Here is a 13,397-nt window from a genome sequence, read left to right on the forward strand (position 1 = left end):
AATTTGGCTGCAAGGATTGCTTAAGGAAATTGGAATAGAATTCAACCTTCCAGTTGACATCTACAGTGATAGCAAAACTGCAATGCAGATTGTAGCTAATTCTGTTTATCATGAACGAACCAAACAAATTGAGATAGATTGCCATTTTATAAGGGAGAAAATCACTCAAGGTTTGATAACTACTAAATACATCAACACCAGAGATCAACCTGCAAACCTCCTTACTAAATGATTATGCAAATTCAACATAACTACTTGAGATCCAAGCTAGGAGTTTACACATTTTTGCACTACCTAGCCTAAGGGGGAGTGTTGAGAAATGAACTATTGTAATGAAAGGGTATTATGGACATTACACCCTTTCATTACAATAGTTCATTTCTCAACAGCAAAAGGGAAAAAAGAACGACAGAGACATCAAATTCTTAGAATCGTCATTTAACTAAATAAACATATCCAGAAACCATGTACAATTTAACGGGAAAGAAATTCAAAAGAAAATGAAACTGATGACTCCATGATTCCACAGCCTGTATATGCAAAACATAGTAAAAGATCTTCAAAACTCCTTATAGATATAAATCAAGAAATTGTAAATAAGCGTAAACGCTATAGCAATAATGAATTGTTGCCCAATTGAAAGGGTCTTCTCTTTTTCATGCTTAGTAGAGTCTTCTGTGATCTTAGGAGGAGAAAATAGTAAAGCCATAGAAATGCAGTCCTCTGTTTGACCTTGAAAAACTGGCCTTCCTATCACATGCTTGTATTGTCCACCACTCCATGTCTAAAATAAATCAATACATTAAAATTGAAAAAGAAAAAAAAATTAAAACAAGTCATAATTCATATATACTTTACGATTCATATTGCAAATCCAAGAAAGATTGTTTATGATTATGTTTTCATTTAATCTAAAATACTGATAGGACAATGTGGTTAGGGTGGGGGCCTTAGTTGTTCGAAATATTCTATTGAAAATGGAAAAAAGATACTAAAAGAAAAAGGTTGCGAGTGTAGGTGCTATTGGTGGGGTTTCTATAACGGAAAAAAAAACAAAAAAATAGTCAGATTTACAACTGATAATTGAAAAATAGCCGTATTTTTAAAAATAAATCAAAATTTAGCCACTTTTTCATATAAAGATAAAATATGAACAAAAACGCTCTTAAAAAAATTGGAAATATTCCAACATAATATGCTGGAGTTCAAATTTTTTGACATTTGAGTTTCCAGCATAATGTAATGGAGTTCCAACATAATATGCGGGAAGTTTATATGCAGGGGCTCCATAATCTCGCATATTATGCTGGAACTAATTTTCGTGTTTCAGCAAAACAATACTAGCTATTTTTCAATAACTTTATAAATACTGGTTATTTTTTAATTACCAATCCGAAAACTGACTAGCTCGTGCAATTTTCACGCATAACAGGAACATATGATGGGCGTCATAATGGACCATATGGGGTATTTGCACAAACAGCCTTTTTTGAGGTGACTATTTAAATTCTGCCACGGTTAGTCTAAGTGATTAAATTTGTAAAAAGAATTAATTACCTGTAAGAGATCTCCAATGGTGACTATAAGGGAGTTTTTATCAGGCTGAAAAGAGACCCAGCCTTTCTTGGAATAAACATGAAACTCTGAGCAACCATTGCTAACATGCAAACACAATGAATGAGGAAACTCGGATCCTCTTATCAACATTCTAATCACATCATATTTCAAGGTGTTCATGTACTCTTCATCTCCTTTTATACTTCCCTTATGCTTGTGTAGATAACAGATGGAGTTTGCTGGCAGTTCTCCGAATTGCTCCTGCATCTCACCATTTTCATGGATTAATTTTTTAGGAGTATTCTGCTGCAGGAATTGTAGGATTCGTCCAGCTTTGTGTTCCATTTCATCCAAAAGCTTTTCCATCTTTTCACTATTGACATTAAAATTGAATAATTTTATTTGTACGATACGCCAAGTTGAATTATCAGCTAATATAATAGAATATCTCACGTTGAAAGTCATCATCTAGCATGCACAAGAATCATGAAGAGCAAGAATAAAATGAAAGAAAAAAAGAAGTACTAGTACGTGATGCTAATGATTTTAGTTTGTGCATGCATACTATAAACAATGTAATTAACAAAAAGATTGTCGTTACTGTAATTTGCAGCAACTAATCAACTATGAGGTCATGTTTAACATATCAATATATGTTCGAGTCCATAATTAATTATGCGTGAATGCTTGTTTACTTCAATGTTTTAAAAGGCGAGGGCTTGAGGCGAGACGTTTTAATACAAGGCGAGGCGAAAGCCTCGAGACATGGAATATAAGTCCCGCAGATTATTAGTTTTTCACATTTATGTATTAATAATGTATAACACAAAAAATATAAAAGATACATTAAAAGTTCAAAAACTAAAAAGAATTAAATAAACTCATATAAAATAAAATATCTAGCATGTTTTAAAAGTATAAATAATACAATATTGTTAAAATTACTATGAAATATAAATTAACTACAATGTCTTAACTTTTAAATAATTGACAATCACAATTTCTTAAAAAAATATTATCAAACTGCATATTTTACCTCCTTAGAAGTAAATAGTCAATAAATTTTATCAACATACCGTAATTTAAAATATTACTCTTTCATGAGTATATATAAAATTATTTTTAAATAGTAAAATAATAAATATACGATAATTTTGAGAGACATAGAACTAAGACATAAAGATTTATCAAGTAAAATATTATAAATTTGGTTATCTATTTTTAGAAGAAATATTCAAATAATATTCACCCTCACGATGTTCTCAATTAGTAAATATTCAATTTTATGGTTCGTTGTTTGAGTTACAATTTTCATATTCCTATAGATTTAAAAAAAAAAAAACTTTAATGATTCATTTGTTAAAGAATATTGAGAGTCAACAATGCAAATTAATGAATACAACCTATGATTTGCATAAGAAATATTGGGCGAGTCCCGAGCGTAGAACGTTAAGCGCATTAAGATCGCTTGGGAGCGTAAGCCTCACAAAACTAAGTCCCACACATGAATCTCAAGACATTGTGATATTACATCATAGACACACAACCATTATACGAAATTCGAACATAGATATCATGACAATCCAGCTTCGACAGTGAGAGTGATTGCATTAATAACTGTCCTTCAATTCAGAATATATTCGTAGTATATAAATAGCACACTCTCTAAAACCACTTATTGTAAAAATTGTATTCATCTCTAACATAGAGGTACACAATATATAGTTCCTCAGAAAATTCAAGCAAGATGCTTTCACCATGCAGACATGTGGCCTTTTTTGGGCTGGTTCGAATTATGAGTTATGTTGTTTGGATCGTTCAAAAATATTTATTATATATTGTTTTTACAATTCACACTAAGTGCTAAAGTATTTTTAAAGAATTTGAGCAATACTCTATGGTTAATTGATTCCTTAAATGACTAAAATTTCGGCTAAAAATGACATAAAATTTTTCATACTTGCGTCTAAATCAGTCTTAGTACAAACGATTGACTAGTAAGTTTGTAAATTTCAATTACCTGAAATTCGAAAATCCAATAGGCCAAACTCCCTCCATTTCCTTGTTGAAATTTTGATCACCTCTGCACCAAACGAATTCTTCACTCGTCTCTCTATCTTCCTCTCCGTGAAACTCCTCAAATCCATATGGCTTCTCCGATAACCTCATCAATTTTGCCTTTCCCTCCCGTGAAATCCCGAAGATTCCGTCATCGACGGACAAGACTGATTTGATGAGATCTCCTGAAATTCCATGATTAACCACCTCAAAGCACCCAATCGTTGCAACCGAATCCAGAATTTTCGAAATTGAGTCATTGTTTAACGACGCTAAGGACTCATAATTGAGTTTTGATGGATTGCGAATGGATTTTTGCCTGGGGAAGACTCGATCAGGAAGCCTGAGGTCTGGGACTTTGAGCGAATTTTCTAGAAATTCCGTGAGGATTTCATCGTTCGTGACGCAGGATCGCCGTCCAGAGGCGATCGGAGACGGCGGCGGTGCACGGAAGTCGATGACAGAATTCTCCGGCATTGTTTCAGGTGAAACTGCCATCTTTTTTCTTTTTTTCTCTCACTGAATCTAAAACACACTGCTGATCATTGTGGCGAAAATGCTAGAATTATAAAAGAGGAAAAAAGAGGAGGAAGCAGTAATGATGGGAATGTTTGGAAAGTCGCATACAATGGGAGAATCGGCATGTCCTTTCACTTTTAATATGCTCTGCTTTTTCAAATCTTAACTCTGCTTTACAGGTATGGTGGTTTCTCTTCTTCCTTGTTAAGTACCTTTTGCTACTTTAGATTGACTACTATATTGCCAGCTTGACATGGACATGGCGCTTGTTAAATTGACTAATTCTGTTGTTTTAGTGTCTTTGTGGCCAGTGGCGGAGCCGGACTAGTTAAGGGGTGTCAAAATATATAACATATCAGAAAATTAAGTGGAGTTAATATATATATATATATATATATATATATATATATATATATATATATATATATATATCATACTTAGGAGTCGGAGGTATTGGAAAAAATAATGCAAGCATTAGCTCTCTGCATTAATAATACCTTGTTTGGTACATTTTTTGTATATAACTAATGCTTGTATTAGTCATACATCATACTTGGTATTATCCTATGTATAAGTAATACATAGAAAATCGTGTCATTAGCAATACCAAGGCTATTAATGCATACATTAGTATGGTTAAAGACAAAATTATCCTTAAAGTCCCTTAAAGCAAGAGAATTTGGAAGGCATTTTTGTAAACAACTATTTTTCTTCAAAATTATGCAATGCATTATAATTTTTAATACACCACACCAAACCGTAAACAAGAAATAATATTTGCATAACTAGTGCTTGCATTATTAACTCATGCATTACTAATTCCTGCATTAATAATACACCTTACTTCGCATTATTCTTATATACCCTACCAAACGACCCGTTAGAGTTTTACGACAGTTGATTCATAGACATGCACATTTAAAATATAATTTTCCTACCTTAAAATCAATGTATAGATTTCATGAGGGAGTTTTCTCAGATATTATAGTATTTCCTTGACATAGTAAAAATGGTTTAGAAATTTACAACCCCTCCCACCTACAACCCAAGGTTGCGGGTCCTTGGCAACAAAGGAGCAATAACTTTAACAAAGAGATTAAAGGAGACGGAAAAAAAGTAGGAGTAGCATAATACAAAAACATTTATTTTGGTGGCCCACGGCGCAACTCAATTACATGTGTATCCTAAAGCCAAAAATTAATGTGAGACTTAATTTTTTTTTTTAAAAAAAAAGGTTATAATATATATGTTATTTGAAGTCTATTCTTCTAGATCTTGAGATGCAAAGTTGTTAATAATATTTTATAATAACTTTTTTCAAGTTATTTGTTTCAACCAATTTAGCCAATCCATTTAATCTTTCATGAAGCATTATTGATCTTCTAAAATTTTATAGACTTCAATTTTGAAAAAATTCTTTCGTTGAGGCAACTGTTATAAGAACTATTAACAATATTCTATAAGCAATTTAAGTATTTGAAAAAAAAAATCTATTTATTTGATTGGGTATATCGATTATAATATTATCTTCTATTTGTACTATCTTGTTAAATCAATCTCAATTCACGTGTTAACTATTCATACTACCCATTTTTAAGTAAGACAAACAATTACTTTATTTACGTAGCTAGCAAAAAAAAAAAATTCCGTTCATACGAGAGAATATACTTTTGTACTTAAAGTATTAAATATTATTTTTTTAAATATCTATAAATCTATTATCTCTATAAAATGGGGCCTCCCAAATTTGGGAGCCTAAGGCACAAGCCTTATTGACTACAACATTAGAGCCGACCTTGTCTGGTGCTTGTACGGGGAATTTGCAGCCGTACCCTATATTTGTGCCACCTTTTAACCTGTACCCTATTTTTAAAAGTTATTGATTTGGTAGCCAGCTGACAAAAAATCCGTAATAATATGACAATTACACCCCTGACAAATTTGCCGTTATTCATCAGCATAACGTAACACGTTCAAAATATGCACGCATTCGCTTCAGCCATTGTTTCTCTTTTTTTTTTCTACTTTTTCAAATTTTACTTATTTATATAGTATTTCTTATGGGTTGGTTTTTTTTTTTTGGATCTCATATGTTGAAGAACTTTTTGGGACATACTTGATTACATGGCAGAATGTCAATGAATATCTGAATCAGCAGCTTCATACTAAAACATGCTTAAGATTTTTTGTTCATTTGCTAAAACTTCAGACTAAACATGCTTAATTTTGTTCATTTGCTAAAACTTCAGACTACACATGCTTAAGTTTTTGTCTTGCAGTATGTAATTTTCTCATGAGTTTTTTCTAATGCATGCTGAAGTTATTTAATGCATTTGCTAAAACTTCATACCAAAAACATGCTTAAGTTTTGTCCTGCAGTCTATATTTTTGTCAATAGTCCTGAATGGCAAAATTGTCTTTTTAAAACGCTTTTAACAAAAAAAAATGGGTGCGGATGCAAACGAAAAAACAAAACGGGTATAAGTTAAAAAGGGGCGACCAAATAGGGTGCCCCATGCAATTTTGGTTGCTTGTACTATATATCTTGAAAGCACTATCCGGGCCCGTTAGATGATACATATTTTTTCGGGTCTAGACGATGAATTCTTGAACACATTCCAGTAAGCATGGAAATAACTCTTTAAGTAGATGGTCTTAAATTTTGTCCTTGCTTTTGCTCAATAGATAAATTTAACAAGTGTTGTAAAAATTTTAATTTTGAGTAAAAGTTTACGTTTAAAATAAAAAAAAGCCGTCTCTCTCATGCTCTCAGCGCACGTTTGCTAAACGTACGCTGGTGCGTCTGCCATGGGAAGGGGGCGAGGCAGAGGAAGGTTAAGGCCCAAAAAAGCACAAAAAACACCGATTACAATGTCTGGAAGTTCAACAAACAACAATGCAAATGCCGGGAAAGTAATTCAAGTGCAAACGCAGGAATTGAAAACACCAGAGCAACAAGGGATAGTGATGGCTGGAATTGATGAAGCAACTTCTTCGATTAGCTCTGAGGTAAGTAGGAAATTGTCACTTAGTGCACCAATACCAACTGAACAAATTGGTACAAGTACCAATCGTAGGGTTGAGGAAAAATTCAATGGAATAGTAGATGCGCCTAACCCTAAGGACATGCAAAAAGCAGGGGTTCTGAGCAAGGAGCATGCTACAAATCAAACTGAAACCTCTATAGGTCCTAATGAGAATGAGATTGTGAATAAGAATCCTAAAGAGACGAATCATGCAGAAGGAAGGGCTGAACTAAGAGCATGGGCTAAATTGTTCCAGCAGAACCGTGTAGCCACTCATGGAATGCCACTCAGATGCGTTCCACCTCAAATTGTGGATGGCCAAACTGTGGTAAAGCTAGATTTACAAGATGTGAAAGTGGCAGAGGAGAAATGGAATGCTGCGTTAATAGCCTACATCATTGGAGATAACCCTGGGTATAATGCTATGAGGCGTTATATTGCTCAACATTGGCTAGATGTTGCTGAGGCAGACTTATTTCTTCATGATGATGGGTATTATGTGATAAAGTTCCAGACATTAATAGATATGTATCAAGTGTTCTATTCTGGACCTCACATTATCAGAAATAGACCAATAATCCTCAAGCCATATACACTAGAATTTGACTTAAGCAAAGAAGTCCTTACTGATATACCAAGCAAACACGAATCTCCTATGCAAGGATGCTGATTGAAGTTAATGTTACAAAAACCATGTGTCACGACCCCAACCCCGGTCGTGATGGTGCCCAACACACTGCTAGGCAAGCCCGACCAATTACATAACCTTAACCATTTTATCCAGTTCATGAATTAAGTAACACAGATAATTATTAAGTCAAAATACTAAAAATTCGGGAATAGAGTTAAACATGCGGAAATCCCAAAATATAAAATAACTACACAGCCCGAAGAATCCGGTGTCACAAGTCTGAGCCTCTAATACATGAGTATCAACCTACTACATATTGTTCTCTAGAAATGCGGAAATAAAGTAAATAAGATAGAAGGAAGATCAGGACTGCGAACGTCAAATGCAGCTACCTCGAAACTCCCAAATATGATGCTAGGCAGAGAAGTCCTCACTCAGCCTCAGTAGTACCTGGATCTGCACGCAAGGTGCAGGGAGTAATGTGAGTACTCCGACCTAGTGAGTAATAAACATAAATAAAGGCTGAGAATAAGAAATCCTGAATAAGCACAAAGTAATTTTATAAACACAGCAACTTGAACCCAGTAGCATAAAATCAATAAATCAGTGAACACAATCATAGAAATATCACAACAGGTAAATAAGTAAATGACAATCAAAGTATGCAATGCAACACATAGACCGGTACTCTCCAGTACCCGCTGCAGCGTGCAGCCCGCTCCATTTATTTATCGTCGACGGCGCTCACTGGGGGTGTGCAGACTCCGGAAGGGGCCCCTTACGGCCCAAGCGCAATAATAAGCCATCTCGTGGCATCAGCTAGGCTCTTGGCCTTATATCAATATCAATATCATACCGCTGCGGCGCGCAGCCCGATCCCATACTTGGTCCGAAATCACATAAGCCTCTCGGGCACAATAATATAAAAATATTCAGTCCAAACTTCATTTGAAAATGTTAATTAAGTTTCTAGTTTGAGAAAAGTGGCTGAGTTGCAAAACAGTATTAAATTCTAGGACTGAGTTCAATGATATGTAGAAATGGTAAGAAACCAGTATTAACAATCCCTGAAGGATTTAATCAATTGGCACGAAGCCCAAATATAGCAATCATCTCAATTAAAATAATAATAAATAAATTTCAGTCAAATACGCAGTATATTCATCTACCGGGACGGACCAAGTCACAATCCCCAACGGTGCTCCACCCCACGCTTGCTACCCGGCGTGCAAGTCACCTCAATATAGCACTACGATGTGCAAGCACGGGGTTTCAAACCCTCAGAGCAGCATTTACATCTATTACTCACCTCAAGCCGGCCAAAATCCTAGCTCGTTATGCCCTTGCCTTTCGAATCGACCTCCTCGTGCGTCGAATCTGATCAAATGCGTCACAATATGCCAATGAAACAATACCCAAGCGAAAACAATCGAAAAATAGCTGAAATCTCGAAATTAGAAAAACCCGAGCCCCGGGTCCATTTGTCAAAAATCAAAAAACTTAACATCAACGGATTCCTTATCTCTCCACGAGTCTATACATATAAAGAACACCAAAATCGGAGTCCAAATGACCCCTCAAATCCCCCTTTTAACTCTCTTAAGTTTCAAGCCCTAATCACCATTTTTGCCTATTAATTCCTTGAGTTTTTAGCTCTAATCTATGTATTTACACCATAAAATCGTGTTTTAGACTCAGAAATCCTTACCTCAAAGAAGTCCCTTGATTTCTCTCTTCCAACTCGCGCAAATTCTCCAAGTCCGAAGTGAAAATTATGAAACCCTTTGAAATTTTGCGAAGGAGAAATTAAATATCACTGACCAGTTATTTTCGCATCTGCGGCTCCTTAGCCGTATCTGCGACTTCCGCTTTTGCGGTTTAAAGTCGCTTCTACGGAATAAACCACTTCTGCGATGACAAGACCGCTTCTGCGGCTCCCGCATCTGCGATTCCATTTTCGCATTTGCGGTTTCCCCTTAGATTTCCAAAATCCGCATCTGCGGTCACTTTGTCGCATCTGCGACTCCGCAGATGCGGTCGCCCTACGTGCACCTGCGATCCCTTCCGCTTCTGTGGCTCGCTCCTCGCTTCTGCGGTCCCGCTTCCGCAGAAGCGAAAATACCAGAAGCAGCAGTGATTTTTTATCCTTACAAGTCCAAAACTTCCCGTTAGCCATCCGAAATCACCCCGAGGCCCCCGGGACCTCAACCAAAAGCACCAACCCATCCTATAACATCACTCAAACTTGTTCCAATCAGAAAAATACCCCAAACAACACTAAAACCATCATTTCTCATCGAATTCAAGCCTAAGTTTTCCAAAAACTTCCAAAACACGCATTCGATCAAAGACCTAACCAAAACACCTTTGAAGACCTGAAATTTTGCACACACATCCAAAATCACCTAACGGAGCTACTGCAACTCTCGAAATTCCATTCCGACCCTCGAATCAAAATCTCACCTATCAACCGGAATTCGCCAAAATACTAACTTCGCCAATTCAAGCCTAATTCTACACCGGACCTCCAAAATTACATCCGATCACACTCCTAAGTCACAAATCATCCCCCGAAACTAACCGAATCATCGGAATTCATATCCGAGCCCTCTAACACGAAAGTCAACGTCCGGTTGACTTTTCCAAAACAATCCTTCCTTAAAGAGACTAAGTGTCTCATTTCCTTCTTGAAACAATCCAAATCAACTCGTTCACACCCAACACTAATAATGAAGCATAAAGAAATAGAAAATGGGGCAAACGGGACGGTAACTCACATGACGACTGTGAGCACGTGATTTTTGCCACGCTTAAATTACTCCTATAAATTCCTTAGAGTTAGGATCTTTTCTTTATTATTTGAATTAATTGCATGATTTCGTGCCTTGTTTGCATTTTTGTGTGCATTTTAGTTGCCATAATTTATAAAAAAAATACAAAAATATAGTACCTTTGCATTTAGGACTCAATTTTATATTTTTAGTTTTATTGGTCAATTAACATCACAAAACTAAGAGAAAATCACAAAAATAGTTCTTTTGCATTTTTACTTAGTTTTCTTTTAAATTAGGATTTAGTTAATTTTAGAAAAATTAATTAGATTAATGCTAGAATTAAATCAGGTCTTTGTTTTTTTTTATTTAACAAAATCAAAAAAAATCAAAAAAAAAAAATGAAAAGGAAGAGAAAATGAAAAGAGAATTAAAAGAAATTGGAAGCCTTAATAAAGACCCAATTTTTGGGCCACTCTTTAAAATTTCAGCCCAAATTAGCCAGACCCCAGTCCAAACCCAAAATGCCCAACCCGGTCCAGCCCTTGAACATTAAAACGACGTCGTTTGGGGCGTCTTAATCCTGACCGTCTAGGTTCTTTGATCGGACGGTCAGGAACTGGGGTGGGCTTGATATATATATGTCCAAACCCCACCCCACCCCCTATCCGGTCATCTCTCTCACACCCCTATATACACCACCGCTCCGCCGCCGTCCTCCGCCGTCTGCCGCCGGCCGGAAATCGCCTCCGCCGGCGGCGAGTCTCTGATGGCCACCAAAATTTCAGCATCGCCTCTCCTTCACCTCCCCATTCCATATCCGCCCTCAGTTTTCTTCAAATCCCACCCAGAGTGTTCGAATAAACGAAACCCTAGCGCCGCCTCCGCCGTGTCTAGCAGCGTCGCCTCAAAACCCCACCAAACTTACACCCCAGACTCGCCTTAACCCCCTCTTCCCAAATCCCAAATTAATTTCCTTCAAACCTAGCCAGAACCACTCGAATCTTAGATCTAGGGTTTAGGTCAAAGCCTGGATCGAAGTTCAAGGGCTTATTAGTGTTCAAATTGGTTCCAAAATGATGTTATGTGCCTGTTCTTGGCAAAGAACAAGCATATAACATTATTTGGGGACCAGATTCGAAGTCAATCCTGTTAGGGCCAAAATCAGTAAGTTTCTCGTGATTTTTTTTTATTTTTATTTTATCTGTTCTTCTCCTTTTTTTCTCCTTGCCAAATAAATCTTCTTTGAATAAAATTGATGCTTCCTTCATGTTCAGTTCTTTGTCATGTTTAATCAAATTTGTGCCTTAATTTTTGTTTGCCAATTTTAGGTTCTTTGGTTAAGTTTTTTTTTAGTCAGTTTCTTTTTCTCTGATTCGTACTATATGATCCTGTTTGGTTCATAATTTTTCTGTTTGATTGGTATAGATAGCATGATTTTGTATTAGTTTTGTTTTTAATTTTTAGTTAGTTCATAGTAGTAGTCTGTAAATATTATTTAGAATTAATTCAGGTTCTAATTAGATTTTGGTAGTTCAATTTTAGGGGTTTTGATAATTAGGCCTTGTTTGGTTATAGCTGAATAGTTTTCAACCTTTGATTGATTAACTATGGTCATTTTTGACCAAGTTTAAAAGGGCTAAGGGTTAGTTTGACATAGGTTAGTAATTTTAGGATTAATTCAGGGGTAGTATAGGTATTTTAATTAGAGAATATGCAGTAACTGAATTAGAACCTCCTAGGACCTTCTAGATTGGGGTTATAATTTAAATTTCAGGAATTAAGTAGTATAACTTGGGTAACAAGTCAGTCCTTCAAGGACTTCTAAGCTAAAAAACTGAAAATAAAAGAGGGGGGAGGGGGGTAAGGGTGCAAAGTGAAATTTCTGAAACTTTCCTTAACTTGGCATATAAAAGGACAACCCCTTGCCTTGCAAGATAAGTTTTGAAATCTGAAAAATCCCCACAAGCTTAGAAGCTAAAAATGTGAAATTCAAATCCCAAAAAAAAAACCAAAATTTGAAATCTGAAAGTTTGAGAGTTCTAAGAGCCAGAAAAGTTACTGAAATTCAAAAGTTTGACAAGTCTAGAACCAAAAATCAGAAATCTTCTTTGATTTGCTGAAATTCTACAAAATCCTTTAGTCCGTCCTTTAAAAGCCATTCCTGAATAGTTGAGAGCTGAGATGAATTGAACTTGCATTGGTTGTTTAGTTTGATTGGTCATTTTCTGGCTGGATCTTCAATTTATTGGGCTATGTATGCTTTTGCGCATGAAATACTATCCTGTGTAATAGAGACTTGTATTTAGATGACAAGTTATTTTTAGTCGCTTTAGAAGCATTGTAATTGAACAGGACATTCCTATTTCCTGCATATAGACATACTTGAGTAGATCTATTAGTCTTTTTAGTTTGAAATTAGAAGTTTTCTATGGTCCTGCTTGTGATTTGAATGCTTGAGGTCATTTAAATGGACTGGAAATTTGTAACTTGTCTAAGTTTAGGAATTCAGTAGCCTCATTTGAATTACATGTTATATGCAATGTGTTTTCATTTAAAATCAGTAGATCAGCGAGTTTAAAGTTCATCTGTGAAATCAATGTCCAATTAAAATCAGGATCTGTTAGTTTATTAGATTCATATGATATAATGCTTCAATTCTATTTTGTATTTGTATGTGAAGTTTTACTTCAAACGTCCATTATCAGGTTCTCCAAATTCTAGTTTATGTTCATGTGAATCTGAAGTTAAGTCCTGTTAAGTCCTCATAATCCAAATTCTAGTTTAGTCTGTCATTTAGTCTCATGAGTTTTAAAGGTCTGCAAAAAATAAAAG

At 35.5% G+C, this 13,397-nt stretch overlaps 1 protein-coding gene across 1 annotated transcript; it reads right to left on the reverse strand.

Moving 5' to 3' along the window:
* LOC109231373 (1-aminocyclopropane-1-carboxylate oxidase 3) lies at positions 423-4,256 on the reverse strand. Its single transcript, XM_019397020.1, has 3 exons — positions 3,578-4,256; positions 1,558-1,930; positions 423-784 (listed from the first exon to the last, which is right to left on the reverse strand). Exons 1-3 carry the CDS (start codon positions 4,111-4,113, stop codon positions 560-562), a joined length of 1,134 nt encoding a protein of 377 aa, XP_019252565.1. The 5' UTR covers positions 4,114-4,256; the 3' UTR covers positions 423-559.

This window comes from Nicotiana attenuata, chromosome 8 (assembly GCF_001879085.1).
Source record: "Nicotiana attenuata strain UT chromosome 8, NIATTr2, whole genome shotgun sequence".
Classification (NCBI taxonomy): Eukaryota; Viridiplantae; Streptophyta; class Magnoliopsida; order Solanales; family Solanaceae; genus Nicotiana; species Nicotiana attenuata.